General features: G+C 53.0%; 5 protein-coding genes across 9 annotated transcripts in view; 2 read left to right on the forward strand and 3 right to left on the reverse strand.

Annotated features, from left to right (window-relative positions):
- The window catches only part of ZSWIM1 (zinc finger SWIM-type containing 1), a 43,203-nt gene extending 38,747 nt beyond the window's left edge, over positions 1–4,456 (forward strand). For 3 of the 4 annotated variants that reach the window (XM_079126967.1, XM_079126968.1, XM_079126965.1), the window contains exon 2: positions 2,354–4,456. In XM_079126967.1, coding sequence (XP_078983093.1) covers positions 2,465–3,835 — 1,371 coding nt within the window. In that variant the 5' untranslated portion in view covers positions 2,354–2,464 and the 3' untranslated portion in view covers positions 3,836–4,456. Of the gene's footprint in view, positions 1–1,181; positions 1,377–2,353 lie in introns of those variants that run through there. The other variant, XM_079126966.1, reaches the window with a different exon arrangement.
- An 847-nt stretch (positions 4,457–5,303) lies between these two features.
- On the reverse strand, positions 5,304–6,411 carry SPATA25 (spermatogenesis associated 25). Its single transcript, XM_079127888.1, has 2 exons — positions 6,342–6,411; positions 5,304–5,971 (listed from the first exon to the last, which is right to left on the reverse strand). Exons 1-2 carry the CDS (start codon positions 6,394–6,396, stop codon positions 5,340–5,342), a joined length of 687 nt encoding a protein of 228 aa, XP_078984014.1. The 5' UTR covers positions 6,397–6,411; the 3' UTR covers positions 5,304–5,339.
- Positions 6,412–7,227: 816 nt separating this feature from the next.
- On the reverse strand, positions 7,228–9,624 carry NEURL2 (neuralized E3 ubiquitin protein ligase 2). 2 transcript variants are annotated; one of them, XM_079127886.1, is made up of 2 exons: positions 8,759–9,624; positions 7,228–7,680 (listed from the first exon to the last, which is right to left on the reverse strand). In XM_079127886.1, exons 1-2 carry the CDS (start codon positions 9,498–9,500, stop codon positions 7,565–7,567), a joined length of 858 nt encoding a protein of 285 aa, XP_078984012.1. In that variant the 5' UTR covers positions 9,501–9,624; the 3' UTR covers positions 7,228–7,564. The 2 variants fall into 2 exon arrangements, with proteins under 2 accessions (XP_078984012.1, XP_078984013.1); XM_079127887.1 differs by having other exon boundaries at positions 7,228–7,694.
- A 162-nt stretch (positions 9,625–9,786) lies between these two features.
- Positions 9,787–15,399, forward strand: CTSA (cathepsin A). Its single transcript, XM_079127885.1, has 15 exons — positions 9,787–9,914; positions 10,098–10,276; positions 10,442–10,553; positions 10,790–10,840; positions 10,930–11,016; positions 11,256–11,411; positions 11,721–11,812; positions 12,162–12,246; positions 12,613–12,704; positions 12,790–12,868; positions 12,958–13,097; positions 13,708–13,783; positions 14,532–14,621; positions 14,728–14,832; positions 15,010–15,399. The coding sequence occupies exons 2-15, from the start codon at positions 10,098–10,100 to the stop codon at positions 15,091–15,093; spliced, it is 1,428 nt and encodes a 475-aa protein (XP_078984011.1). The 5' UTR covers positions 9,787–9,914; the 3' UTR covers positions 15,094–15,399.
- Positions 15,250–25,136, reverse strand: PLTP (phospholipid transfer protein). The gene is made up of 15 exons (XM_079127884.1): positions 25,008–25,136; positions 24,827–24,926; positions 23,844–23,972; positions 23,286–23,441; positions 22,324–22,387; positions 22,178–22,241; positions 21,397–21,488; positions 19,368–19,544; positions 19,221–19,280; positions 17,920–18,084; positions 17,754–17,821; positions 16,397–16,439; positions 16,237–16,300; positions 16,084–16,160; positions 15,250–15,713 (listed from the first exon to the last, which is right to left on the reverse strand). The coding sequence occupies exons 1-15, from the start codon at positions 25,105–25,107 to the stop codon at positions 15,579–15,581; spliced, it is 1,494 nt and encodes a 497-aa protein (XP_078984010.1). The 5' UTR covers positions 25,108–25,136; the 3' UTR covers positions 15,250–15,578.
- Between the last annotated feature and the right edge of the window lie 303 nt (positions 25,137–25,439).

Here is a 25,439-nt window from a genome sequence, read left to right on the forward strand (position 1 = left end):
TCATATTAAATAAAGTTTTTTAAAAAAATAAAATGAGCAGGGGAAATGTGTTCTGACTGATCAGGCAAGGAAGGACGATTGCATATCAGGACTCCTGACTTTACCATCAGGAATTGGGCACTCTTGGGGTGGGTTTATTTTTTAGTTTGTATTGCTGATTTTGAACTCAGGACCTTGTGCATGCCAGGCACGCGTGATCTACTACTGATCTACATTCCAGCCTCAGGTGGATTTGTTAATTGTAAAGGAAGTTGTCTAATGGGGTTGTGGAGCCAAATAGAACCTACTACCATAAATTCAACGAGTTAGCAGTCCCCTATTTGCCTTTTCCTACCAACTTCAGCATTGATTTCGGGTTGCCTTATATTGTATGAGGAAGCCAAATAGACTGGGAGAGAAGAAACGTGAATCCTAGACTTGACTGCCATCAACTTGCATCAATTTCTTTGACTCACTAAACTCATCTGTAAAAATCAGTATGTTGGCCTGTTCTGGTCCTGGGTTTCCCCTCCAGCTCTCTATAAACATTTTTGATGCGGTGATATCAGCACTGACTTTTGGTGTTGGTAATCTTCATTGTCTAAAGGCCGGTAGTCATTAAGATTGTCTCAGGGGAACTGCAGATGAAAGATGGAAGTCTTGCATTAGTTCACTGGAACCTTACGTCACAGCCATTCTGTATCTTGTGAAAATTCTGGAAGGAATTGGGCTGGACAACGCCAACGGGGAAGTTCCTGGCCGTGCCCCCACCCCCACCCCAGGAGGAGGCAGGATTTGAGAACAGGGCTTCAGTTTCCCCGCAAAGGTAGGGTGCGCAGTACATTTGCTGGGACCTCGGAGTTCTGCCACACATATACACGAGATTTCTGTAAAACAGCTATTTATTTTCATTTTCGTTTTTTGGCCTTTGAGGAAGTTTCCATAATAACGGGCCCCGCCAGTCGTCTAGCCTAAAGGGAGGCTCCAGAGTTCCAGCCTCGGGGCTCAGAGGCAAGCGTCCTCCCTTAGGCTTTCATTGGTTCCTGCCAGCCGAGCCTTTCGTAACCCTGGTAACAGCACCCGCCCTTGAAATTTCCGGGCTGTGATTGGCCCGTGGCACCAAAGACAAAGCGAGTTCCTCAGGTCATTGGCCTGAGTCACCGCAAAGCTGGCGCTGTGGTTGGCGAGCTTAGAGGTCAGTCAGAGGCAGGGTCAACTGGGGGAAATGGCGACCGAGCCAGCTTGTTGGGAAGTGCTTTCTGGGGGAGTGGAGGTGTGAAGCTCTTGGTCGCCTCAGGCGGCAGTCACACAGCTCCCCAGGGGTGTGAGGCTGACTTCCGCTCTGCTGGATTCCAAACGCTAACGTCAGGCATCCCCATCTGCCGCCCGGGTTAGAGGTGAGAGGTCAAACCCCGCATTCCCTCTCAGTTCCCGCTTTGGGGACCCTGTAGGAAATTGTCGGAATGTCGAGCCAAATACTTGACTTCCATCCACGGGCAGTAATGGTGGGCAGATCACTTAATAACTTTGAACCTCAGTTTCTCACCTGTAAAAGGGGGTGATAACCCATTTGAGGACCAACTAGAGGATGCTTTTCTTGTTGCAGTATTGGGGATTGAGCCTAGGGCTCAGTTCTACCACTGAGCTACACCCCCAGCCCTTTTTTGTGTTTTTGAGATAGGGTCTCCGTAAATTGCCCAGTTGGCCTTGAACTTGTGATACTTCTGCCTCAGCCTCCCAAGTAGCTGGGATTACAGGCATTTCCACCACACTCAGTTTAAAGGAAGTATTTGAATAACAAACATTGCCTACTGAGAAGCAGGGCAACCATGCGCATTAACCCCATTTTGTGGCGCATTAACCCCATTTTGTGGCCCTAGGGATTGAGTCTCAAAGGTGATCTCTGACTTACCCCAGCAAGTTTGAGCCACTTACATTTGTGTGTACCAGGACCAAACGAAAGAATGGATGTCGAGTAGTACTTTGCAAATATAAAGGCCATACAAATATTTAGATTGCTATTAAAATTTAAAAAAAAAAAAAAACCCAAAGACTATATGCAGCTTTGGCCTTACACCTATTTACATCCCCTGGAACCATATGTCTTTCTGTGGCTAGCCTCTTGTTGCGGTCTCATCTCCAGTATCATCTTCCTTCCCCAGAGAGAACTTCTCCAATCACCTTAAAGTATCCACCTTCCCCAACTCTCTCCCTCCCATTACTCGGTTTTATGGTGTTTGTAACCCTCATTATCTGATATATCCTTGCTTTATTTACAGTGATGACACAGTAAGTTTGCAATAAATATTATCTAGATGAATAATTGAAGAGCCAAGTCACTACTGTCTCCTTATACCTCTGTTCCTTTCCATAGGCACATCTTTGGAACAAGATCTGGAAACTACCATTAAGCCTCAAGCCTTGAGTTACTGGAAGCTTGAACCTGCAGAGAAAGTATTTTGACCTGAGCATTTAGACATTTCCCATGGCCCTGACAATGCTGAATGGGCTTCTGATTAAGGACTCAAGCCCACCTATGCTGCTGCACCAGGTTAGCAAGACTCCCCAGCTAGATACCTTCAACTACCAAAGCTGCTTTATGCAAGATGTTTTTGCCCATTTCCCGGAGATCTTATTTATCCACCGGACCTATAACCCAAGAGGCAAGGTGTTGTACACCTTCCTGGTGGATGGACCTCGAGTGCAGCTGGAGGGTCCTCTAGCTCGGGCAGTCTACTTTGCCATCCCTGCCAAGGAGGATGCTGAAAGCCTCGCCCAGATGTTCCAGGTGTTCAAGAAGTTTAACCCAGCGTGGGAGAGAGTCTGCACCATCCTGGTGGATCCCCACTTCCTCCCACTGCCCACCCTCGCCATGGAGTTCCCCACCGCTGAGGTCTTGCTCTCGGCCTTTCACATTTGCAAGTTCCTCCAGGGCAAGTTCTGTCAGCTGTCCCTTGAACGACCTGTGGAGAAGGTGCTCCTGACCTCCCTGCAGAGCACCATGTGCTCAGCCACAGCAGGCAACCTGAGGAAGTTGTATACACTCCTGAGCAACTGCATCCCCCCATCCCGTCTGCCGGAGCTCCACTCACACTGGCTGCTCAACGACCGCATCTGGCTGGCCCACCGCTGGAGAAGCCGAGCCGAGAGCAGCCGCTACTTCCAGATTCTTGAGATTACCACCCGCATCCTCAGTCAGTTCTTTGGCACCACCCCATCTGAGAAACAGGGTATGGCCTCTCTGTTCCGATACATGCAGCAAAACCCTGGAGACAAGGCAAGCTTCAGCCTGGGCCTGGGTCCCCAGAACAATTGTCCCCCCTCAGAGGCCAGCTCTGAAAGCCCCAGAGTTGAGCAGTTGGTAGAAGCTCGCATCCAGCACTCCCTCAATGCCATCTGCACAGGGCCAGCAGCCCAGCTCTGCCTGGGTGAGCTTGCTGTGGTCCAGAAATCCATGCACCTCATCGGCTCTGGCTCAGAAAAGGTGAACATACAGATCCTAGAGGACGCCCACAAGGTGCAGCCGCAGCCCCCTGCCAGCTGTAGCTGCTACTTTAACCAGGCCTTCCACCTGCCCTGCCGCCACATCCTAGCCATGCTCAGTGCCCGCCGCCAGGTGCTCCAACCGGACATGCTGCCAGCTCAGTGGACAGCAAGCTGTGCCACCAATCTAGACAGCATCCTGAGCAGCAAGTGGAGTGAGACCCTGGATAAGCACCTGGCAGTGACTCTCTTAACTGAGGAGGTGGGTCGGCTCTTGCAGCACTGCAGCCAGGAGGAGTTTGAGCGGCGGTACAGCACCCTGCGGGAGCTGGCCGACAGCTGGATCGGCCCCTACGAGCAGGTGCAGCTCTGATCACTCCTGATGCCAGGAATGCTCCTGTGCACGTGCACACTCACACACTCAAGCTGTCAGACGGCCACGGTCCCTGCTTCCACAACAAGGACAAGAGTCTTCTACTCTACCGTAGCCTGCTCCGTAAAATGTGTCTTTAAGATTCTTTCTGTAAAGAGCCCAAGAGTAAATATTTTAGACTTTGATGGGCATATAAGTGGCTGTTGTATGTTCTTGGTTTTGTTTTGACATTTTCATAAGGTAAAAACAATTCTTAGCTCAAAGATCTTACAAAAATAGGCAACCCCAGGTCCAAGAGAAGACATTGGGTGCTGAGTTTGAGGGCCAGGGCTTGGTAACAGCTGCCCTAGTCATGAGATCACTCACCTGACCACACCCCATGGGTGAGCTGGCCGGGAACCTTCCCACAGAGGAGAGGCTGCTCAGGGAAGTGGCTGAACCAGGTTCCCAGCAATTTTTCTCCTGGCTCCATCTTGGGATCAATAAAGTTAAATGTTGCATATTCTAACACTTGTCCAGTTTTTTGTTTTGTGCCTCACAATTTATGATATATTGTGAAAGAAATAGAATTTAGAATTGGCGTGTGATACCACATGTGAATCCAGGTTTTTCCCTGCCTTTTTTTTTTTTTTTTTTTTTTTTTTGACAATACTGTGGATTGAACCCAGGGTCACTCTACCACTGAGCTACATTCTCAGCCCTTTTAAATATTTTCTTTTTCATTTTGAGACAGGGTCTCACTAAGTTGCCTCAGCCTCCAAGTAAGCTGGGATTACAGGCATAAACCACTGCATCTGGCTTATCCCTGCCTTATTTTTGAAACATGGTTCATCTTTTAATAGCTGTAGGACCCAGGACAGCTCAACTCTCTAAACCTCAATTTGTTTGTAAAAATGGGCATCTTCACAGGGTTGGCCAGATTAAAGAAGAGTGGACTTCTACTAATCCAGATGCCTAGAAGGTGCTCAACCAAGTGTTCAGTTTCCTTCCTTGCTGATGGTCCGTCTCATCGCCTGCCTTCAAGAGGCTGGAAAATCTAGGGCAAGAGGAAATTTCACATTGCTTAGGACTTTACAAGAAATTTTGATCAAGCTGGGTGTGGTGGTGCACACCTATAATCCCCGCTATTTGGGAGACTGAGGCAGGAGGATTCCAAATTCAATGCCAGCCTAGGCAATTTAGGGAGATAATCCCTACTACTGCCAAAAAAAAAAAAAAAAAAAAAAAAAAAAAATTTTAAGGAAATTTTGATCAAGTACTCAATATAGGAGCCTCCACTCTCAAAGCAGGATTGCCTACTTAAGTAATTTCAATTTTAACTATCTGATCAGACCTACCTCTTGTCTTAGTGGCAGCAAGAAAAACTTCTTGGGGTCTGAACCCTAATGAAGAACTAGAATTTGTCAGTGGCCCAACCTGCCCCCTGCCATACCCCACCCCCATCCTGTCTACCCAAAAACCATACAGAGAAGCCACCCTATGTGTCTGGTGCTATTTCATCCAGCTACAAGCAGGAGCCAGGAGGCTGGCCCCTCCTGGATCTCATTAGGGGCATCTGCCCAGAGGCTGCGTGGGCATGCACCTGCTCCCACCGTGTGCCCTCCACAGCTCCCTCGGGCTCTGGATGGGCCATCATGAAAGCTTGAGCTGCCCGGATCAGGTCTTCTTCCCGCAGGCCTGGGACAGGCACGGTGGGGATGCCGGCGATCATCATAGCCAGGGTAAGGATGCAGATGTCGGGCTGGGAGCCGGCCTCCTTCCCCCCCGCCTCAGAGGGCACCGGCAGAACCCCTGGTGGCAGCCCACACAGCAGCAGGGGCCCAGGCCTGCTGGGGCCACCCAGGTGGGGAACTCTGCTTCTGGAGCAGCCATTCTCCCAGCCCAGGCTCTCCGGTTGCCTCACGCTGGGGAATTTGTGGCAGTATCGGCTGTACTCCTTCCTCCGTGGTATCTCCCAGCTAGCACCCCCAGAGCAGACCCTGGCTTCAGGCACTGCCAGGGTGGGGCCCCAGGCCTGGGCAGCAGGTACCACCTGCTCGGCTTTCTGGCTCAGTGGGCCTAATCCACCAGAGGCCACCACCACTGGCTCTGCAGGACTATAGAGGCCAAGGGACGAACCCGGAGAAGCAGCCCCACCTGCAGAGACAGGAATAAGATGGAATGTTATTCTTGGTCTCTGAAGAAGAGGCCCTGAGGGGCAGGGCTTAGGAGCAGGAGCAATTAAAACCAACCCGAGGACTGTCTAGAGGTGAGGCATTAAGCGTTACTCACATCCGTACCCCCACTTCCCAACACTGAGCAGGTGATGGAGCAGTTTGTTGAATGACTAAGTGAGCAAATGAGTGGTTAGTAATTGGTAAGGACTTTTGGAATAGCTTTTCTTCTAAGAATTGACACTAGGGCCAGCCCAAAAATGCCTGGCAGAACCTCCACCTCCCTGGAACCAGGAGATAACTTCACGTGGGAAGTTGCTTTGCCTCCTCCAATTCCATTAGACCCCTCTCACCTTGGCTAGAAGGCAGAAGACCGGGATGAGTCTGTGGAGACATGAAGTAGGACATGGCTGCCCCACAGCCCCTGTTTGTGAGGGAATAGTCATATGCCTCCTGTCCTACCCTCTCCACCCTTCTAGAATGTCACCTCATAGTCCCTCCCCTTTACACCTGGAACCTATCTCACAGCATTGACCTGTTCATTCTAGAACCTGTATATAACAATAGGATGGGGTTAAAAGAGTCCTGTACCAGGCCCAAGGTATTCTAGGTTCTTGCCCTTACCTTGGGCAAGTCATCTGGACAGTTTTGCTCCTCAGTATCCTCATCCATAAAATGGGGGTGATGAATACCCCCACCAGGTGTTGTGAGGATATACAGAACCAAATAATCAAGATACAAGTAGAGTCTAGTGTTTTGTGTCCTATAGTGTCAGAAAAGGAGTGCTCTTCAATCATTTGCTATTTGACCTTGAACAAATGCACTCTCATCTCTGGGCCTCGGTTTCCCTTCTGCAAAATGAAACAGTTGGTCTTGGACACTGGATCTCAGTCCAGGCTGCACGTTAGAATCTCTTGGGGCACTTTGAGAAATTGTGATGCCCAACTCATCCCAGACCAATTAAGTCAGAATCCCAGAGCCAGACTCTGCTATGGATATATTTAAGTTCCTTGAGCAATTATTATTTTAAAAAATATTTTTAGTTGCCAATGGATATTTATTTATATGCAGTGCTGCAAATCAAACCCAGTGCCTCGCACATGCTAGGCAAGCGCTCTACCACTGAGCCACAACCTCAGCCCCCTCAAGCAATTATAATATGCACCAAAATTGAAATCTGTTCTAGGGAGATGTTTCTCAACACTGGCTATCCATTATACCTCCAAGAGAGTTTTTATAAAAAAACAGTGGCCAGACCTAATCCCTGGATCAAAGAAAATTTTCCAGAGAGTCTGGAACATCGGCCCTCCTTAAGTATCCCAGTTAACTCAAACAAGTGATCAGCCTAGGAACCCCTTGTCTAGATGGTGTTCTCTCTTGCTGTGACTTGATTTGCAGTGATTCTAGAAGTGCCTCTTACAGGCTGCAGGGGCAAGGAGACCCTCCAATGATCAGAATGTCAGCATCAGTTGTTTATTTCTGGCCCTGGTTGGCAGCAGTGTGGCCAGCTTCAGACCAGCCACAGGTCTGGGGTTCAGGATGTGCTCCTGTGGGTCCTCTGGGTGGCTGTAGATCTTCACTCATACTTGCAGAAATCCTTAAGCCCTTTGGGCAAATGGAGTCCATCAATGGCCAACCGGTGCACCACACTCCGCTGGATCACTAGGCGGCACAGAGTCTGCAGTGATGGCACTGTGGAAAGAAGGCTGTCAAAGGCAAATGAAACTGAAGGGTAGGGTCTGAGGCTAGACCCAGAAGACCTAGGGTTTAGTTGGTTCTCCTTTTGCCAACTTGGGCAACTCCCTTCACTCTCAGGTTCAGCCTGCTTCACAGAGCTGCTCATGTGGCTGAAATAAACATCATTTCCTGCCAGGTACAGTGACCAGCGCCTGTAATCCCAGCGACTTGGGAGGCTGAGGCAGGAGGATTGCAAGTTTGAAGCCAGCCTCAGCAATTTAGCAAGACCCTGTCTCAAAATAAACATAAAATGGGCTGGGGATGTGGCTCGGTGCTTAAGTACCCCTGGGTTCAATCCCCAGTACCAAAAAATAATAAGTAAATAAGTAAACCACTTCCTGAAGACTTACAATGCTGTAACTCTGCTTCTATTATAACACTGCACAAGCTCTTCCCGCTTCCGTTAGCAGCTTCTGTGGGCAGAGTCGACTGCCCATACAGCCACCTCCCAGTGCAGGTTCTGGTTCCCTTAATCCATAAGATGGGATCAGAGATGTAAATAAAAGTTTGATAGGGCTGCAATGAACTGGAACTGGATCTCAGAATTTGAAAGCTCCCAATTTGAGGTCTATGATGCCTCTAAACTGATAGGCTTAAATCTCTCAGCATCTTTTCTAGGTTCATATTGAAAACATTGTAAAAACTAAAAGGACCTGCACGCATCAATCAGCTGGGACGGCCAAGGAGTGACTGGTGCGAAACTACAAGCAGAGGTGCAATTCCGAGTCAAGTTCTCCCTGATGTTGTTGTTCCTGTTTTGCGGTACTGGGAATTGAACTCAGGGAGTTTACCACTGAACTACATCTCCAGTCCTTTTATTTATTTACTTATTTAGAGACAGGCTGGACTTGGAACTTGTGATACTCCTGCCTCAAACTCCAGAGTCGAGATTATAGACATCACCGCTCCAGGTTTCCCACTTCTAAACTAATGCTGAACAGACCAAGGTCTGGAAACTGGCTAGGGAGTTCTAGCAGGCGTCTGTCCCCACACGGGGCCAGGAGGGGTCGCTGCCTGGGGGTGGGATACCTACAGCCATACTCGAGTTGAACCAGACGCACACTCTTGGTGGAGGCAAACACGTCCACCACTGCATAGAGGGGCTGGGCAGCGGGCAGCCCCCGGGCGCTAGGGCCCATGTCCTCCCCGTTGATGACGATGTGCATGTCTGCGGTGCCGTCCGGGTGCGGGCAGAAGAGAACGCCCAGGCGGCTACGGCGCGCGGTCGGAGGCAACACGTTCAGCTCATAGAGCTGGTCCAAGAGGTGGCTGTAGAGCCCCGGCCGGCTGCGGCCCACAAGGCGGTCCCGGGGGATTCGGAACTGCTCAATGCACAGATATGGCTCCACCAGCAGGGCCGGGGGTCGGCTGGGGGCCGCTGCCTCTGCCGCCTGTTGGCCGTTCCGGGGCACGCGGTTGTGGTGGCGCGTGATGGCGAAGACCCAGGTGTGGCCAAGGTTGACCAGGTCCGGCAGCGAAAATTCCGGCACAGCGGCCAGACGGGCAGGGTCCAGCGCAGTCAGGCCGAGGCGCAGATGGCCGCACCAGCCCAGCTCCTTCTCCTCGATCTCCACCAGGAATACCTGGCCGGGGGCCAGTGGCTCGTGACTGAAGCACACACCATGGGCGAAGCTCTCCACGCGGGTGGCCCGCGTCCCCGAGGGGTCCACGCGGATGTTAGCGCCATGCACCCGGTGGAAGCGGGTGGGAAGGGGCTCAGGGCGCGCGGGTCCCCAGGAGGCACCCAACTCCACAGGGTCTGAAGCAGCAGCCATCTCCCGGCCACCAGGCGGGACAGACGGCGCCCGGGGCTATTTTGGGCCGCAGGCTGAGATGGTGACAGCCGGGGAACCATGTAAGGCATTTCCCCCTGACTCCCCTCCCAGAGGCGCCACTCGGGGGTCCTAGCGCCGCTTGCTCAGGCATCCCGCCTAGAACCGTGGTCCCCAGAGGTTGGGAAACCGGGCGGTCCACACCCGGATCATCTGACTGCAGGCGCCCGGACTGTGACCTGCGAGGCCCGCGGACCTTGACCCGACAATTGACCGCTCCCTCCCTTGGGGCCCTCAGAGACCAAAAAGGGGACCTGAGGAGGGCCGACACGTGACGCCAGCTCTCACGTGACTCAGAGTACACATGACTTCCAGTCTCCGGCGCCTCCCGGGGAGCAAGGACGCGGGGAAGCAGAGGTGAGGGGACCCCGGGCCAGCCCGGGTCGGTGGGCGGCGGGGATGCTCGGCGGTGGGAGCTGGGGCCCGGCCCGGGCCTCCTCTGGCCGATGCGCTCCAGCTCCTCCCCAGGGACGGCTGCATCCTGGCGCCGAGCAGCGAGCGAGCTAGTAAACAGCAGGCACCCGGCGCTTCCTCCCGCAGATGGTCCGAGCCGCGCTGCCGCCGCTGTTCCTGCTGTCGCTGGTGTCCTGGGCATCCCGAGGCCAGGCAGCCCCCGACCAGGACCAGATTCAGTGCCTCCCCGGACTGGCCAAGCAGCCGTCTTTCCGCCAGTACTCCGGCTACCTCAGAGCCTCGGACTCCAAGCACTTGCACTACTGGTCCGGAGTCCTCCCTCCCAGGGCGGGTGGGAGGGCGGCTTGCAAAGCCCACCAGGCGGGATGAGGGCCGCACCGGGGAGTTCTGGAGATGACTGAGGGCTCCTGGGAGCGGAAAGGGCAGGAGGGGGCCCCTCCACCTGCACCAGCTCTGTCGGACTTTCCCAGGTTTGTGGAGTCCCAGAAAGATCCAGAGAGCAGCCCAGTGGTGCTTTGGCTCAACGGGGGCCCGGGCTGCAGCTCCCTAGATGGGTTCCTCACGGAGCACGGCCCTTTCCTGGTGAGTGGACAGCTGCTTTCTCCTCCTGTAATCCAGGAAAGGGACAGTTCCCCAAGGGAGAAAAGGACTTCGTGGACTTCCAATTTTTTTTCCTTCTTCCTGAACCTTTTTTTTTTTTTTTTCCATCTGTACCTCCCTGGGGGGTCGTCCATATGTAAAGGACCTAGTGGCCCAGGGCCCTTCCCCTTCACCCAGCCTGCGGTCCTTGGTGCTCATTCCATCTCTTTCCTCTGTAGATCCAGCCAGATGGTGTCACTCTGGAGTACAACCCCTATTCCTGGAACCTGGTATAGCTGAGCTGTGGCTCCTGTGGGGGTGTCTGGGCACTCAGATGTGGTGGGCACCCCTCTTCAGTTCATTTCCTCCTCCCCTCTAGATCGCCAACGTGTTGTACATTGAGTCCCCAGCTGGGGTGGGCTTCTCCTACTCTGATGACAAGGTCTATGCCACCAATGACACTGAGGTGAGTCTGTTGCCTGCCCACCCACTCTGGCCTCCCTGGTCCTCCAACTGTGGCATGAGGAGGCAAGAGAGAACGTGGCCTGGGAGTCCATTTTTGGCTGTGTCATATGTGTGCCGTGTGGTGTGATTGTAGCCAAGTCACTTCCTCGCACACACACAGGGTTGGTTTCATTACCTCTTGAGGATCTTTCTAGCTCAAATGCCAATGCCTCCTGATTTTCTCCATCCTGCTACCCCCAGGTCGCCCAGGGCAACTTTGAAGCCCTTAAAGATTTCTTCCGCCTCTTTCCGGAGTACAAGGACAACAAACTCTTCCTGACAGGCGAGAGCTATGCTGGCATCTACATCCCCACCCTGGCCGTGCTGGTCATGCAGGACCCCAGCATGAACCTTCAGGTGCAGGGCAGCTGCAGGAGGGCAGGGAGGCACCTTGTGGCCATAGCCTTGCAGTTTGCAAGTCAGACTGCCCAGCACCCCCACCCAACTTGGTCTCCTTCCCAGCTTCCCAGCCACCAGCAACCTCCCATGGCTGGAAGCTCACCTGTCAGGCTGCCAGTTCTGTTCTGTGACCTCCCCCACCCACCCACCCTCACAGACCACCCAGGGTTTCAGCTTCTAGGTTGCAGAAGGTCTGGGTGTAGGTCAAGGGAGGCTCCTCCTTACCCTCACCCTCCAGGTGAGCTGAGCAGCCTGGGTGTTTCGCAGGGGCTGGCGGTGGGCAATGGACTCTCCTCCTATGAGCAGAATGACAACTCGCTGGTCTATTTTGCCTACTACCATGGCCTTCTGGGGAACAGGTATGGGAGAGCGGGAGTTGGGCAATCAGGGTGGGGCCGGTCATGGGATCTCAGGTCGTCCTCCAGGCACATGACATCCCTGACCCTGCCCTGGCCAATGAGCTAGCGGCGACTGGGGTTGCCAGAAGAATTTGGTGCTCAAAGATCAAGAGTAGACATCTGAATGTAAAGGAGCTAAGGATGGCCATCTGTATAGCTTGGAGACAGGTTCTTCGAGGCTCAGCTTGGTGACTGTTATCGCACACCCTGATATCTTTCCTGACCCCTAGGTCAGGTCCTGGTGGGAGGTTGGAGGCAGGAGGCCCCTCTGCCCACAGTGGCTGAGCACTTTCCCTCTCATCTCTCACAGGCTCTGGTCCTTGCTCCAGACCCACTGCTGCTCTCAGAACAAGTGTAACTTCTATGACAACAAAGACCCAGAATGTGTGACCAATGTGAGCTTCTGCCTCAGCCCTGCCCCCAATCCCGAGAACCGAACCACCTCCCCTCCTCGGTGACGCCCTGTCCCTCCAGCCCCATTGCTTTTCTGTCCTGCACTTTTAAGCGATGTGGTGTTCTCTGGAACCCCACTGAGGAAACTGAGGCCAAGAGTGTTTGTCACTTGCCTGAAGTCACAAGGCTAGGAAGTAGTGCTAGAACATGGGCCTGGGTCTGGAAGATTCCTTCCACTGAGACTCAGTTTCCCTGTGAAGAACGATGGGTGAAGGGAGATGACAGGTGATGTCAGCATGAAGAATCTTGGTGAGGGGTGAGGTCGTGGAGGACCGGGATCTATAAAGCATGGCGCTGTGTTGTCCCAGCTTCAGGAAGTGTCTCGCATCGTGGGCAACTCCGGCCTCAACATCTACAACCTCTATGCCCCGTGTGCTGGCGGGGTACCCGGCCATGTTAGGTAGGTGCCACTCTGCACCTCGGAGGCCAGCCCCGGCCCCAGCCCAGTCTGGAGCCCAGCACCCATCTCTCCACTTCCCTTGCAGGTCTGAGGGAGACACTGTTGTGGTCCAGGATTTTGGCAATATCTTCACTCGCCTGCCATTCAAGCGGACATGGCACCAGGTGTGCAAGAACCTGGGGTGTCTTCCCCGTGGGGTGGGGTAGGGCATGGCAGGCATGTGAAGACCTGACCCTGTGTCTGTGCCTGCTAGGCACTGCTGCGTTCCGGGGACAAGGTGCGCATGGACCCCCCCTGCACCAACACGACAGCTGCTTCCACCTACCTCAACAACCCGTATGTGCGGAAGGCCCTCCACATCCCTGAGCAGCTGCCCCGCTGGGACATGTGCAAGTGAGGCTCCGCGGCCACGAGGGGCTCGGGGGTGGCAAGCTGTGGGGCTTGTGGGCATTGGCAGGTTTCCTCAGGGTCCTCTGGCTGAGGCTGCTCCAGCGGGCAGTACGGGCATCCAGGGCTTGAAAATTACCTGTGGTACTGGATGTTTAACGTCTGACCCCGGATTGACTGACACTCAGCTAACTCCCTTGTAACTTCTTTGCACGGGCTGCTAGCATCAACTGCTTTTCTGAATTTAATGGTAGGCACTTCCCTGGTGCACCCCAGTGCCATCTCCATCTGGCCTGGCAGGGGCCGTCCAGGGATGTTATATGCTGTGACTTTCAAACTTGTTGGCCCCCAGACACCAGATGCCAATTGCAACCCAGTCATTGTAACAACCAAAAGTATCCCAGGACATTTCTAAATGGGGGTGGGTTGAGGGTCTCTGAATGCCAGCCCCCTACCCAGGTAAGTGCTAGAGAGGCGACATACCCCAAGAGAGGACTAAAACCCAGCTGTCCGCCTCCCAGGGGGGAGTTTGGGGATAGGAGAGAGATCTGATCTGCTGATTGTTTCTCCCCCTGTGACCTGGCTTTCCTGGGGCCTGTACGCATGCTCCTGGCAGCTTCCTGGTGAATATACAGTACCGCCGACTCTACCAAAGCATGAACTCTCAGTACCTGAAGCTGCTTAATTCACAGGTGTGTGGGGGTCAGCACAACTGGATCTAACAGCAGCCATAGGACCCTGGAGTAGGTCAGCAAGCTGGGGGCCCCTTTAGAGTTCCCCTTGGGCCTGGGGAAGCTGAAACACCAAGAGGTGAAGCCCTGTGCCAAGGTCCTGTGGTTGGTAGGGAAAAGATTTGAACCCAGGGTTTGTCTCCACCTCAGGCTGCTCTGCAGCCACCAAGGATCCCTTAGAATGGGAAGAACTCTTAAATCACGTCACAAAATGCAAATGGAGGTCCAGGGCAAGAGAGGGCTTGCCCGAGGTCCTGTTAGACCAGTGGCAAGTAGTCACGTAATCCAGAGAAATTTCTTAAATGCCTTCAGCTATGGTGTCTCCATCTCTAAAATGAGGACAATAATGGTTTAGTTAGTGCTCCCTGGACACGTACTAAGTAGACAGAAAACACAAGAATTTCCTGATCTGGGCTGTTTAGCTGGGCCTCTTAAATTCCCTGGAGGGATACAGCTTGAACCAGGGAAGCACCAGGCCCTAGCTGGGCTCAGTGGTGCAAGCCTATAATCTCAGCAGCTTGGGAGGCTGAGGCACGAGGATTGCAAATTCAAATCCAGCCTAAGGAATTTAGCTAGACCCTGTCTCTAAATAAAATAAAAGAGCTAGGGATGTGTTAAGTGCCCTTGGGTTCAAGCCCCAGTACCCCGCCTTAAAAAAAAAAAGAGCTGGGCCTGAGCTCACTGCTGTGTTGTCCTCCCCGCCCCGCAGAGGTACCAGGTCCTGTTATACAATGGAGACGTGGACATGGCCTGCAATTTCTTGGGAGACGAGTGGTTTGTGGACTCCCTCAACCAGAAGGTAAGGCAGGGCTCCTGGCAGGGCTGGTGCTCGGGCTCAGGCTGACTCTGGTCCTGGACCCCGGGTCTTGCTGGCAGCTGCAGGCTGATGTCTTTCCTGGTGGCAGATGGAGGTGCAGCGCCGGCCCTGGCTAGTGGACTACGGGGAGAGTGGGGAGCAGATCGCCGGCTTCGTGAAGGAATTCTCCCACATTGCCTTTCTCACCATCAAGGTGGGCGGAGGGAAGGGCAGAGCCCACCCATCCTGACCCTCTGGCCTCCTTTTACTCTGGGTTACCTGTGGCCCTGGAAGGGCAAGTTTTAGGGGTGGGGGGAGGTTGTGAGAATGAAGGGCTTGGGAGGAGGGAGGGAATGACGGGGGTCAGAATCTCACAAGGCTTTGTTCCCAGGGCGCTGGACACATGGTCCCCACTGACAAGCCCCAAGCTGCCTTTACCATGTTCTCCCGCTTCCTGAACAAAGAGCCATATTGACGACCAAGGGGACCGCAGAAGCCCCTCACTGTCTGGTCCAACCCCTCCCACTGGGAGGGAGCACCTCCTTTCTGCAGAATGCCTCTGTGGGGCAGGTCGCAGACTCCAGAGCTGCCCCACTTCCCACAGACCTGTGCACCACTTAGACAGCCTGGGGACAAGTTAGCACTTTATTCCTATAGCAGTACCCGGAGGGCATGGCTTGTCCCCTCCCTGCTTAAATGCCCTTGTTGACGTGTGGATCCTATGCTAGGACCCCAGCTGAGCTCCCAGGGCAGCCCAAGGTGAGGGGTGGGGGAGGGGCGGGGAGGGGTGGACGGACTACAGGATGGATTGATTATGGAATTAAATTGGGCACAGCTTCAAACCCATCTTCTCCGTGGCACTGGGGACCAAAGGGGACAGTACAGGTTGGGCAGGGGAAGAGGGAAGGGTTGAGAAGGGTGGAGTCCTGAATGGAAGCTGCCAGGGTTGGGGTTGAGGGCTCAGACAGCTGCCGTGGAGGAGGGCGGAGGGGCACTGGATGCCTGGGGGTCCCTGGCTTTGGCAGGTCGGTTCTTGTCGATCACCTCTCGCAGCCCTTTGGCAAAGTGGAGGTCGGCCCCAATGGTGAGGAAGCCCTGTGCAGGGGCAGAGAGGGTCTCTGAGGCCAGAGTGTAGAGACAGAGCCTGTGGCCTTAGGGGTCTTGATCTTGTGGGATGGACCCCGGCAAAGCAGCTCTTGTGACTCAAGGGTGCTAAGAGGCTGCAGAAGCACAGACTGGGCATCGTGGAGGGCTTCTGGGAATAAGTGACCTAAGTGACCGCTCATCTAAGACCTGAAAGATTGGTGGGCGAGGGGTGGCTTGGGAAGTGTTTAAGGAGAGGGCCTGGTCTGCGGAAGGGCTGGGGGAGTCTGATGGAGATTAAAAGGAGGTGAGGGAGGGCTGGGCACGCCCGGAGGGCACTGGGAAGCCTGGGAAGGGGGACGCCCTGCCCTGCCCCACTTACCGCATGGTTTGTCACCACCTCATGCACAAAATTGATCCCCTCGGGTAGGGGGATCTGCACCCCGCGCCAGGTTCGCTCTGTGGTGGGAGTGGCAGGCTCAGTCTCTGCCCACCTGGCTGTCCCCCTCCTCCCTCCTCCCGTACCCAGCCCTACCATTGAGCATCGGCATCACCCCGATCGTCAGCATGGTCCTCAGTGGGGCCTGTAGTGGGATCAGCTGGCGGGGAGGAGGGGTAGAAAGGGCAGCACATGGATGGTGGCCTTGCTTCCCCTGCCAACCCCCGGCCTGGTCCACCCACCGTTCTCAACTCACTGCCAGAGACTCCAGCGCAGACTGGTTCGAGTAGATTCGGAACCTGTGGAGAAGCAAGTTCCTGGTGGCCATGAAGCCTGGAATCTCCCCTTTCCCCAGAGGTGCCTGCCTGTCTATGCACTTTCCCAGGTGGCGCTACCATGCCCCAGATGTGAGACCTAGAGCCAGCCTTCTCTCCCTCTTTGGGTCTCCTCCAGGTCTGCTATTTTTTATTTGCCAAACACCTATATGCTACTTCTTCTTTTTTTTTTTTTTTTTTTAAATATGCCACTTCTGCTGATAGCTCTGCCAGTGTTAAAAACTTAATGAACCTCCAACACTTAACTCCTGGTCAGATACTACACATATTAAAATGTAAATATCATCTAAAATATTTTAAAAGACCACTTGATTTAGTCCTGATAACAACCCCAAGAAGCAGGCACTATCAAGAATTGCACTTCATAGATGATTAAATTGAGGGACACAGAAGTTAAATAATTTGCCCAAGATGGCATAGCTCAAAGTATCAGAACCTGCCTCTAGAATCGAGGTTCCTCACCATTACCCTGCATTAACTCATTTAGCTCCCTAAAGCAGCACTGCCCAATAGATCTTTCTGGAAAATGTTCTATATCTGCACTGTCCACTGGGGAAGCTACTAGCCTTATGCAGCTAATGAAGTATGGCTTACTGCAATTGAGTAAAGACTTAATTATAATTAATTTAAATATGAATAGTCATACAAGGTTAATGGCTACCATGCTGGACAGCACAGCCTTAGAAGGTAGATGCTAGCTGAGTGTAGTGGCACATGCCTATAGGGTGGCACTTTACCACTGAGCTACATCCGCAGCCCTTTTTATTTGAAGACAGGATCTCACTAAGTTGCTTTGGGACTCACTAAGTTGCTGAGGCTGGCCTTAAGCTTGGAGTACACTGAGGATCTTCCTGCCTCGGCCTCTGAGTCGCTGGGATTACAGCCATGAGTTACCACACCTGGCAAGAAAGTACTTTTGAGGCAGAAGGATCACAAATTCAAGGCCAGCCCTGAGCTCCTATCCCAAAATAAAAAAATAAAATAACTAGGAATGGAGCTGAGTGGTAGAGTGCCCCTGAGTTAGACCCCCAGTAGTGAAGAAAGGATTTGGGGCTGCCAGTGAGCTCTGTGGTGGATTCCTGTGAGGCCCTGCATTCCATTCTCAGCACTCACATGAAAAGAGAGAAGCACTTTTGTCTGTTTAATGAAGACAGACCCTAGCTCACCAATGGCTCAGTTTGGCCCCTGGGTTCTGTCGGGCAGGTGCGATTATCACCCTGAAGACATTAAAGACAAGGAGGCCGAGGGCCTGCCCAGGACCCTCACTCATTGGCCTACCTGCGCAGGTCCAGCTGAGTGCGCAGCGCCTTGCCCCGGAGTGCCATCTTGGCGTTGAACCGGGCGTCCTGCCGGAAAGTGCAAGGTGCGGGGCACATTACAGACCTGAAGGATTCACCACCCATTCCTCTCAGACCTCCTCCAGCCCCTGCTCTGGGGCCCACACCATGATCATGCTGGAAAGCTGGACCTCCGGCTGGTCAGGTGGGACCAGGGCAATGGTAACACTGGCTGTGACAGAGATGCTGGTGCCCGAGGGCTTGATGGTGCAACGTGGGGGATCCATGGCCCGCAGCTCCAGCTTCAGCGGGGAGTCAATCACTGCAGGGCTCTGGGGACAGAGAAAGGAGGGCAGGTCACATCCCAGGTCTGTTCCTGGTAAGCCTCCCCAGGGAGAATGAGGTTCATAGCCCTAGCCCTCTGGTAGCATAGGAATGGCAAGTACCAAGACTGGTGTGGCTTCCCAAACCCTCCCTGTCTGCATCTAGCCTCTGCACCATGCAGTGGCCTAACACAGAGGAATGTCTCCTTCCTTCTCCTTTCCTGATGCTTCTCCTCGATATCCAGGGTCCACCTAAAATGCAGACCCCTGGGGACGCCCTTTTGGCATGAACATCCCAGCTCCCTGCGACCTCTTCTGGGAGTTCTGTGCTGTTTCTTCTATGGGCCACGTAGGAACCCTATTAAAGTCAAGTGCTTACTCCTCCCCACACCTGACGCTGGACACTGCACACCCCTGTGAGCTCCCTTTGACCTCACAACAACAACACGAGCCAGGTTTTAGTGTTCTCATTTTTGAGACGGGCAAACCCAGGCACAAAGAGGTTAAGTGACTTGTCCGAGGCCATGGACACTTGCAGGACAGGGCATGGGACTCAGGCAGTCTGCAAAGTCCATGCTCTTAACTGCTTGGCCCTAAGTTTGAAGAGGAGAAGCGTGATAACAGCAGCTGGTATTTATTGAGCACTTGCTGTGCACCAGGTGCTGTCCAGTTGCTTTATTGTATTAATTCATTTTAATTTTCATGACCACTTTGTGAGGTTGTGTAGTGCAGAGGAGGCCAGGTTCAAATCCAAGTTCAAACTCCAGCTCTTATTTACAAAACTGAAAATGAGGACATGTCCTTTAACGATAACTGAAATGGTCCTTTCAAAGTTTTGAACTCCCCCCCATTAAACAAGGGGAATTAAAGAATATATTAATCATCATTAAAAGGCCCCCTACTGTTGCGGGTCTTACACTCTCTCCCAAATTCACGATAGCTGTGTGCAGAAGACAGGGCAGGAAGTAGCAACCCTGCTTCATAGACTTGGAAAGGCTTGACAAGGTCGGGTACTTGGCCACAGGCACGAGGCCAGGTCTGTCTCTGCCGTGGTCGTCCTGGGGGCCTGCACCTCCATGAGTCGCCTCAGTGGTGTGTAGATGATATGCCCCCCAAGCCTGGATACACCCCCAGGAAATGCTCACCAGAAGGACGATGCTTCCAAAATAGGTGGCCCTCAGCAGCATGTCCAGATCATGGGGCACCTGAACAGGGAATTGGGGACAAGTCAGGGTCATCAGGAGCTCCATCTTGCCCTCTCTTGCCCATTCTGCAAACAGGCTCCGGCATACCTTATCTCCCACCAGAGACAGCTGCAGAGCCCCTGCCCGGAAGTAGCTCTCCATAGCAGAGTCAAAGAAGAACTCAGAGAAGGCCACATACACCATCCGCTCCTCCTCTTGCAGCTGGGGCTCCACCGCCCGGTTGAGAAAGTTCCAGTTTCCCTCGGCCAGGGGGAAGAACGCTCCCTGGGAGTGAGGGATCGGGGTGAGGGTCAAGGCGGACTGGCCCAGCACCCAGGCCGACAGCAGATGTCCCCCAGCCCTGTGCTTGGCCCCGTGGGGGATGGTGGGGAACTGCAGCCAGCTGCTGCTCTTGGGGGTACCCGCAGGCTTTGCTGGGAGAGCAACCGGAGGGTTGCAGGCAGCAACCCCATGAGACTAGAGAAGGGAAGATCAAGAAAGATTTCATGGGAGAGGTGGCATTTGAGTGGGCCCTCAAAACTGATGGCAGTAATAAAAGCCACTGTTTGTGGCTCAGGAGGCTAAGGCACGAGGATCACAAATTCAAGGCCAGCCTCTGAAACTTAGTGAGGCCCTAAGCAACTTAGCAAGACCCTATATCTAAATAAAATATTTTTTAAAAGGGCTGGAGATATGGCTTAGTGGTTGAGTGCCCCTGGGTTCAACCCCTGGTACAAAAAAAAAAAAAAAAGCCACCGTCTGCACATGCAGAGTGCTTATCCTGTGCTAGGTCCTCTTTCAGCCTCTTTGCATAGATCAACTCCTTTAATCCGCATGACGGCCCTTATGAGGGGGGCTTTTCACTCTATCACTGGCATTTACAAATGAGGAAGCCAACACAGAAAATTAAGCCACTTGCAGCTTTTCAGTGGCTGAGCCAGGATGTGAATTTCAGACATTCTAGCTCTGAAGTTCTCTGTTGTTCTCCACTGAGAAGTGCGAAGGTAGTAGCCACCTACTCACGATGTGGCCTTGGGCAAGCGTCATCACCTCCCTCAGCAAGTCTTTACATCCCACAAGTGAGAAGAGTTGGCCCTCCCTGCCCACAGAGTCAACCAACTGCTGACTGAAAACCTGCACTGGCGCCGTGTGTGCGCACGCCTGTGATCCCAGTGGCTTGGAAGGCTGAGGAGGAGGATTGCAAGTTCAAAGCCAGCCTCAGCAATTTAGCAAGACCTTGTCTCACAGTAAAAAAAAAAAAAAAAGGGAGTGGGGGGTGGGGGGAGAAGGTTGGGGATGTAGCTCAGTGGTTAAGTGCCCCTGGGTTCAAGGCCCAGTATCAAAAAGAAAGAAAGGAAACACGTTGCATCTGTACCAAGCACGTGCAGACATTTTTTGGTCATTATTCTCTAAACAATACAGTATAAAAACTGTCTATACAGCATTTACATTGCATTAGGTATTACAAATAATCTTTATTCATTTGTTTAGGTACAGAAGATTGAACCCTGGACACTGAGCTACATTCCCAGCCCTTTTTATTATTTATTTTGAGAGAGGTTTTGCTAAGTTGCTGAGGCTGGCCTTGAATTTGGGCTCCTCCTGTCTCAGCCTCCCAAGTCACTGGGGTTGCAGGTGTGCATCACTGCACCTGGCCAGAGAAGACTTAAAGAATACAGAATGCATAGAACCTATGTACACACTACACCATTTTATATAAAGGACTTGAGCATGCTCGGATCCTGAGGGACAACTGTACAACGTTAGCACCTGACTCCCAGGGCTGTGAGAGAATGAAATGAGACTATGTACGTAGAACTTTATGTCCATCTCTTTCAGGGAGATGGAGCTAGGCAGTGCATGAGCAAAGGTCCTGGGGTGGGAAGTGAGAGGCAAGAGTAGCTGCGGAGAAATGAGATGAAGTTAGAAAGGCGGGGCCAGATGTAATCAACAAAGCTCAAACGCCCAATGCAGGAGGTTGAACCCACTTCTGCAGCAACAGGGAGTCACAGCATCCTCAGGAATGAGCATGGCCTCATCAGAGCTGTACTTTAGGAAGCTAAAGTCAGCCCCTTAGAGGAGGAGGCGGGTCTGATGAAGAGGTCAGAGGTCACACACACCAACGTGGGCGGCTCACCCGGAATTCCATGTCTAGATTGCTGGTCGAGACCACAGGATCCTTCAGGAGAGAGTAGTCAATGCCTACAAGCTCATCCACGGAACTGCGAACTGCAAGGAGGAGCTCAAGTCACTCAAAGCTGTGTGATGTTTGGGCAAGGTGCTTAACCTCTCTGAGCCTCTCATCAAAAAAATGGTGATAACTCCCCTCACAGGTCATTATGAGGATCAAATCAGTTTTATGTGCAAAGCACTTGTGCCTGGTACGTAGTATGTACTCAATAAAGTTTGCTTTTATTGTTTTTATTATTCCTACTATTAATACTACAAGTGCTTCATCAAATTGCTAAACAAGATGGCAAAGGAATCCTTTCCCTTCTTGATTTTTCCTGCCTCCTCTTTCTCTTCTCATACCCTGTGTGTTGGGCATGATGGGACAAGATCTCTGTCTCATAGTAGACAAGGGATCATGGCTGAGGGAAAAGGAATTTGTGTTACTTGAGCATCTATTAAGTGCCAGATGAGGAAGAAAAGTGGGGTCCAACAATCAGCAAGCACATACGGAGGACTGTGCCAATCCCAAGGGGGAGGCACTGCCCACCAAGCAAAGAAACCAAGGCCCAGAGAAAAGTGAATCCTTACCTAAGGTCACCCAGCAAGTCAGCAGCACATCAAACCCAGGACCGTCCCACAGCTGGGCCTACTCAGATGCTGCATGAGAACCACCCACATGCCTCTTCTCCCCTGCCACCAACCCCAGGCTGAGCCCAGGACTCCTGGCCCCACCAGCACCAACTCACCAGGCACAGTGTCCAGGAGGGAGTTGAGCAAGACCATTCCTGCGTGGTGGAGCACGGGGCAGATCTGGAAGGCAGGGGCCAGAGTCAGGGCCTTCTCAAAGGAGGGCAGGCCCACCCTGCTGCCCCTGACCTGCCCTTGCCCCCACCTGCTGGTTGAGGAGGAAGCGCATCCCGGAGGTGATGAACGTTGAGAGAAATTCATACACTTTCCTGGAGAGGAGAGGCTGGGTGAGTCAGCCCTGCCCCCACCCCAGTCAGGTCCAAGAGAAATGACAGCCACCAGAGAAATGGGAGTGAGAGGGACTCGGTCACCAGCTCCTCCACAGAGATGTCCAAGATCCAGGCCCCAACCTACTCCCCAGCCTGACTCTCAAGACTCCTGGCTACTCCAGGCCCCTGCCAGCCCCAGCCGCCCCCAGCTGCTCACCGCCGGCTTGCCACTGCCCTGCCTTCCACCCTCCACGCTCTGTCCCGTGGCCTCCTGGCTTGGCTCAGAGGCTTCCTCTTCCAGTCTTCCCAGATCACCCTCCTCTGAACCCCCAGAGTTCTTTCTGGGACCCCCTCTCAGGATCCTGATGACAAATGTTTCATGCCTCCAGCTAGGCTCTGAGCTGCTTTCCGAATCCTCAAGTCCTGGCATATACTTTGCTGAATAAGCAAAAAACTGACAGTATACCACCACCAGATAACAAATCCACCATCTTTTCTCCCATCCTCCCAGAAGCAGTGCAAAACCTCCTTCCCAGATAAATACGGAACTGTTATTATTTTTATTAAGAGCTACTAATTATTGAGAACCTAGTACATACCCAACTATCTGTACCACTCTTCACACTTAGATGGCCATTTATCATATGCAAGGTACTATTCCAAATATTTTCACATATATTAACACAAATAATCCTTACAATCCTTATAAATAAGTTCTATTACATTCCCTATTTTGTCAGTGAGGAAACTGGGGCACTGAACTTCAGTGACTTGCCCAACTTCACATAGCCAGGAAGTAGTGGAGATGAGACCAGGATGCTGTTGGTTAGACTTTCGAGCCTCGCACTTTGCAAATGGGCTGTGGGATTCAATGGGGTGCAGCGGGGCTAGGGCTTACTTGAAGGTCCCACCGAAGGCCACATGCATTCTGGAGACAGAGGCCTGGCAGGAGACATTGGACACTTTCATCCGACCAGTGGAATCCTGGGAGAGCTGCAGACCTGTGTGGATGGATACACCCTCCGCCGAGGCATTGATATAGCCTCCATCATAGCTGTCAAAAGGAGGTAGTTGGGAGTGTGACTGAGTCGCTGCTGCCCTCCATCTCCCCGAAACCTCCATCATGATAACGCCATTTAATTTTTTTTTTTTTTTTTTTTTTTTTAGACAGGGTATCACTAAGTTGCTGAGGCTGGTCTGGAAATTGCAATCCTCCTGCCTAGCCTCCCAAGTTGCTGGAATTATAGGTGTGCACCACTGTGCCCTGCTTGATAATTCTTAATAATGCCTCGTTTCTTCACACTTTACCAGATATCCTACCAAAACTTCCTATCAACATTTATAAAGTAGATACGATTGTTCCTAGTGTATGAATGGAGAAACTGAACCCCAGTCCCACAAGGACCCCAACCTGCCTGACACTCCCACCATCCCCTGAAGGGTGCAGGGTCCTCACAAGAACCAGTAGAGAAGTTGTCTCCGAAAGCGCAGTCCCAAGGAGGCATTGGTGATTTGTAGCATAAGCTCCTGCTCCGGCTGGAAATGGAGCTCAGAGGATGTCAGCTGTAGTTCCGTGACCTTCACCCTGTGGGAAGCCCCAGGGTCAGCTCCAGATCCAGGGCCAAGAGAAGATTCTACCCAACCACAGGAAATTCATTCTTTCCTCTTCCAGTCCAGCTGGGTAAGTTGGTGGGTAGATTGGACTTGGGTGGCCCAGCGATTAGCTCCTGCTGACCCAAGTGTTAAAAGAGAACTCTACCTCGTCTCTCTCCCTCTCCCTTGAGACAGGGTCTCGCTGTTGCCCAGGCTGGTCTGCAACTCCTGAGCTAAAAAGACCCTCCTGCCTCAACCTTTCTAGCTCCTGAGTAGCTGGACCACCATGCCTGGTAACCCCATTTCTTAGAAGTCTTGTCGCTTGCACCCCCTCCCCTCCCACACTCTGGGGCTGCTCGACCTTTTAACCAAGGTCTTTTAACAGAGTTCTTTAACTTTCCATCAACGAAGCTACGACCGACACCAATCCTCCTATCCCTCCCATCTTAAATTTCCTTTAGTTCCTCCACCCCTCCCACTAGCTCCAACCCAGGCCCTAGAGTTCACTCATTCACTGCTAAATTCCTCCTCTCCACCTTCCTACTGCTCTTTGGCTATGCTTCAGAACCACGTGATCTGCTTGGTTCTTCTGGGTCCCGCCTACATTCCCTAGACCACGCCCACCATCCTGGCCCCGCCTTTGCTGGCAGTCTTGGTCGTTATCTTTACGGCCCCATCCTGTTTAAGTCCCGCCCAACCAGTTGGCCACGCCCCCAGTGCGCTCAGTCTTGGGCTTCCTAAGATCAGGTACGTAATCCGTCAGCTCCGCCTCCAGAGGTCTAGGGCACCCTTTACCGTCGAAGCCACGCCCCGGCTCCCGAGGCCCCGCCCCCGGCCCCAACTTACTCGGAGATGTTGTAGTAGAAGTGGCCCTCTCTGCCCCGCAGGTCTGGGATGGTGATGGTCTCCAGCTCTTGCTCCAGAAAGCGCAGCCCTTCCTGCTTCACTGAGGAGCAGCGAGACCCTTAGCTCCCGCGCCCCCTTACCCCGACCGCTGCCGCCCCCCGCGCCTGCACCCGCGCCTTACCCAATTCCAGCGCTTTGGAGGTGATGCGGATCTTGCAGCCCGGGAGCTCCGCGTGAGCGCCTGCCAGCAGCGCTAGGAAGAGGGCCCCGAAGAGGGCCATGGCCAGCGGGCCTGGGGGTGGGGCGGGGTCGCAGGAGTCATCTGGGCCGCCAAAACCCACTCCTTGGACGTCCAATAACAGGGAACTGGCCCGGACCGTTACCCTCCATATAACTCGCCAGGAAACTTGGAACCAATAATCTTGCCTCCATTTGGCGGATGCAGAAACTGAGGCTCAGAGAGGCGATGAGACTAACTCTGTCTATCAAAGGATTGGGGGCACGGGGGAGGGGACGTTCTCGGTTCCCTCGTGCAGCCGCCGCGTGACGAGTATGGACCTCCGGGGGACCATCCCGCCAACAACCTCCCCTTTCCCTTGGAGGCCAACGGGCT

Source organism: Sciurus vulgaris (genome assembly GCF_902686455.1).
Source record: "Sciurus vulgaris genome assembly, chromosome: 2".
NCBI lineage: Eukaryota > Metazoa > Chordata > Mammalia > Rodentia > Sciuridae > Sciurus > Sciurus vulgaris.

Coding starts and splice junctions, on each gene's coding strand:
- SPATA25 (XM_079127888.1), bottom strand. CDS start 6,396: ATGTCCTACTTCATGTCTCCACAGACTCATCCCGGTCTTCTGCCTTCT. Junction 5,972..6,341: donor TCTTCTGCCTTCTAGCCAAG/GTGAGAGGGGTC, acceptor CTGTCTCTGCAG/GTGGGGCTGCTTCTCCGGGT.
- NEURL2 (XM_079127886.1), bottom strand. CDS start 9,500: ATGGCTGCTGCTTCAGACCCTGTGGAGTTGGGTGCCTCCTGGGGACCC. Junction 7,681..8,758: donor GGTTCAACTCGAGTATGGCT/GTAGGTATCCCA, acceptor TTCTTTCCACAG/TGCCATCACTGCAGACTCTG.
- CTSA (XM_079127885.1), top strand. CDS start 10,098: ATGGTCCGAGCCGCGCTGCCGCCGCTGTTCCTGCTGTCGCTGGTGTCC. Junction 10,841..10,929: donor ACCCCTATTCCTGGAACCTG/GTATAGCTGAGC, acceptor CCTCCCCTCTAG/ATCGCCAACGTGTTGTACAT. Junction 11,017..11,255: donor ATGCCACCAATGACACTGAG/GTGAGTCTGTTG, acceptor TGCTACCCCCAG/GTCGCCCAGGGCAACTTTGA.
- PLTP (XM_079127884.1), bottom strand. CDS start 25,107: ATGGCCCTCTTCGGGGCCCTCTTCCTAGCGCTGCTGGCAGGCGCTCAC. Junction 24,927..25,007: donor CTCCAAAGCGCTGGAATTGG/GTAAGGCGCGGG, acceptor GCTGCTCCTCAG/TGAAGCAGGAAGGGCTGCGC. Junction 19,545..21,396: donor ATCTAGACATGGAATTCCGG/GTGAGCCGCCCA, acceptor CCTCACTCCCAG/GGAGCGTTCTTCCCCCTGGC.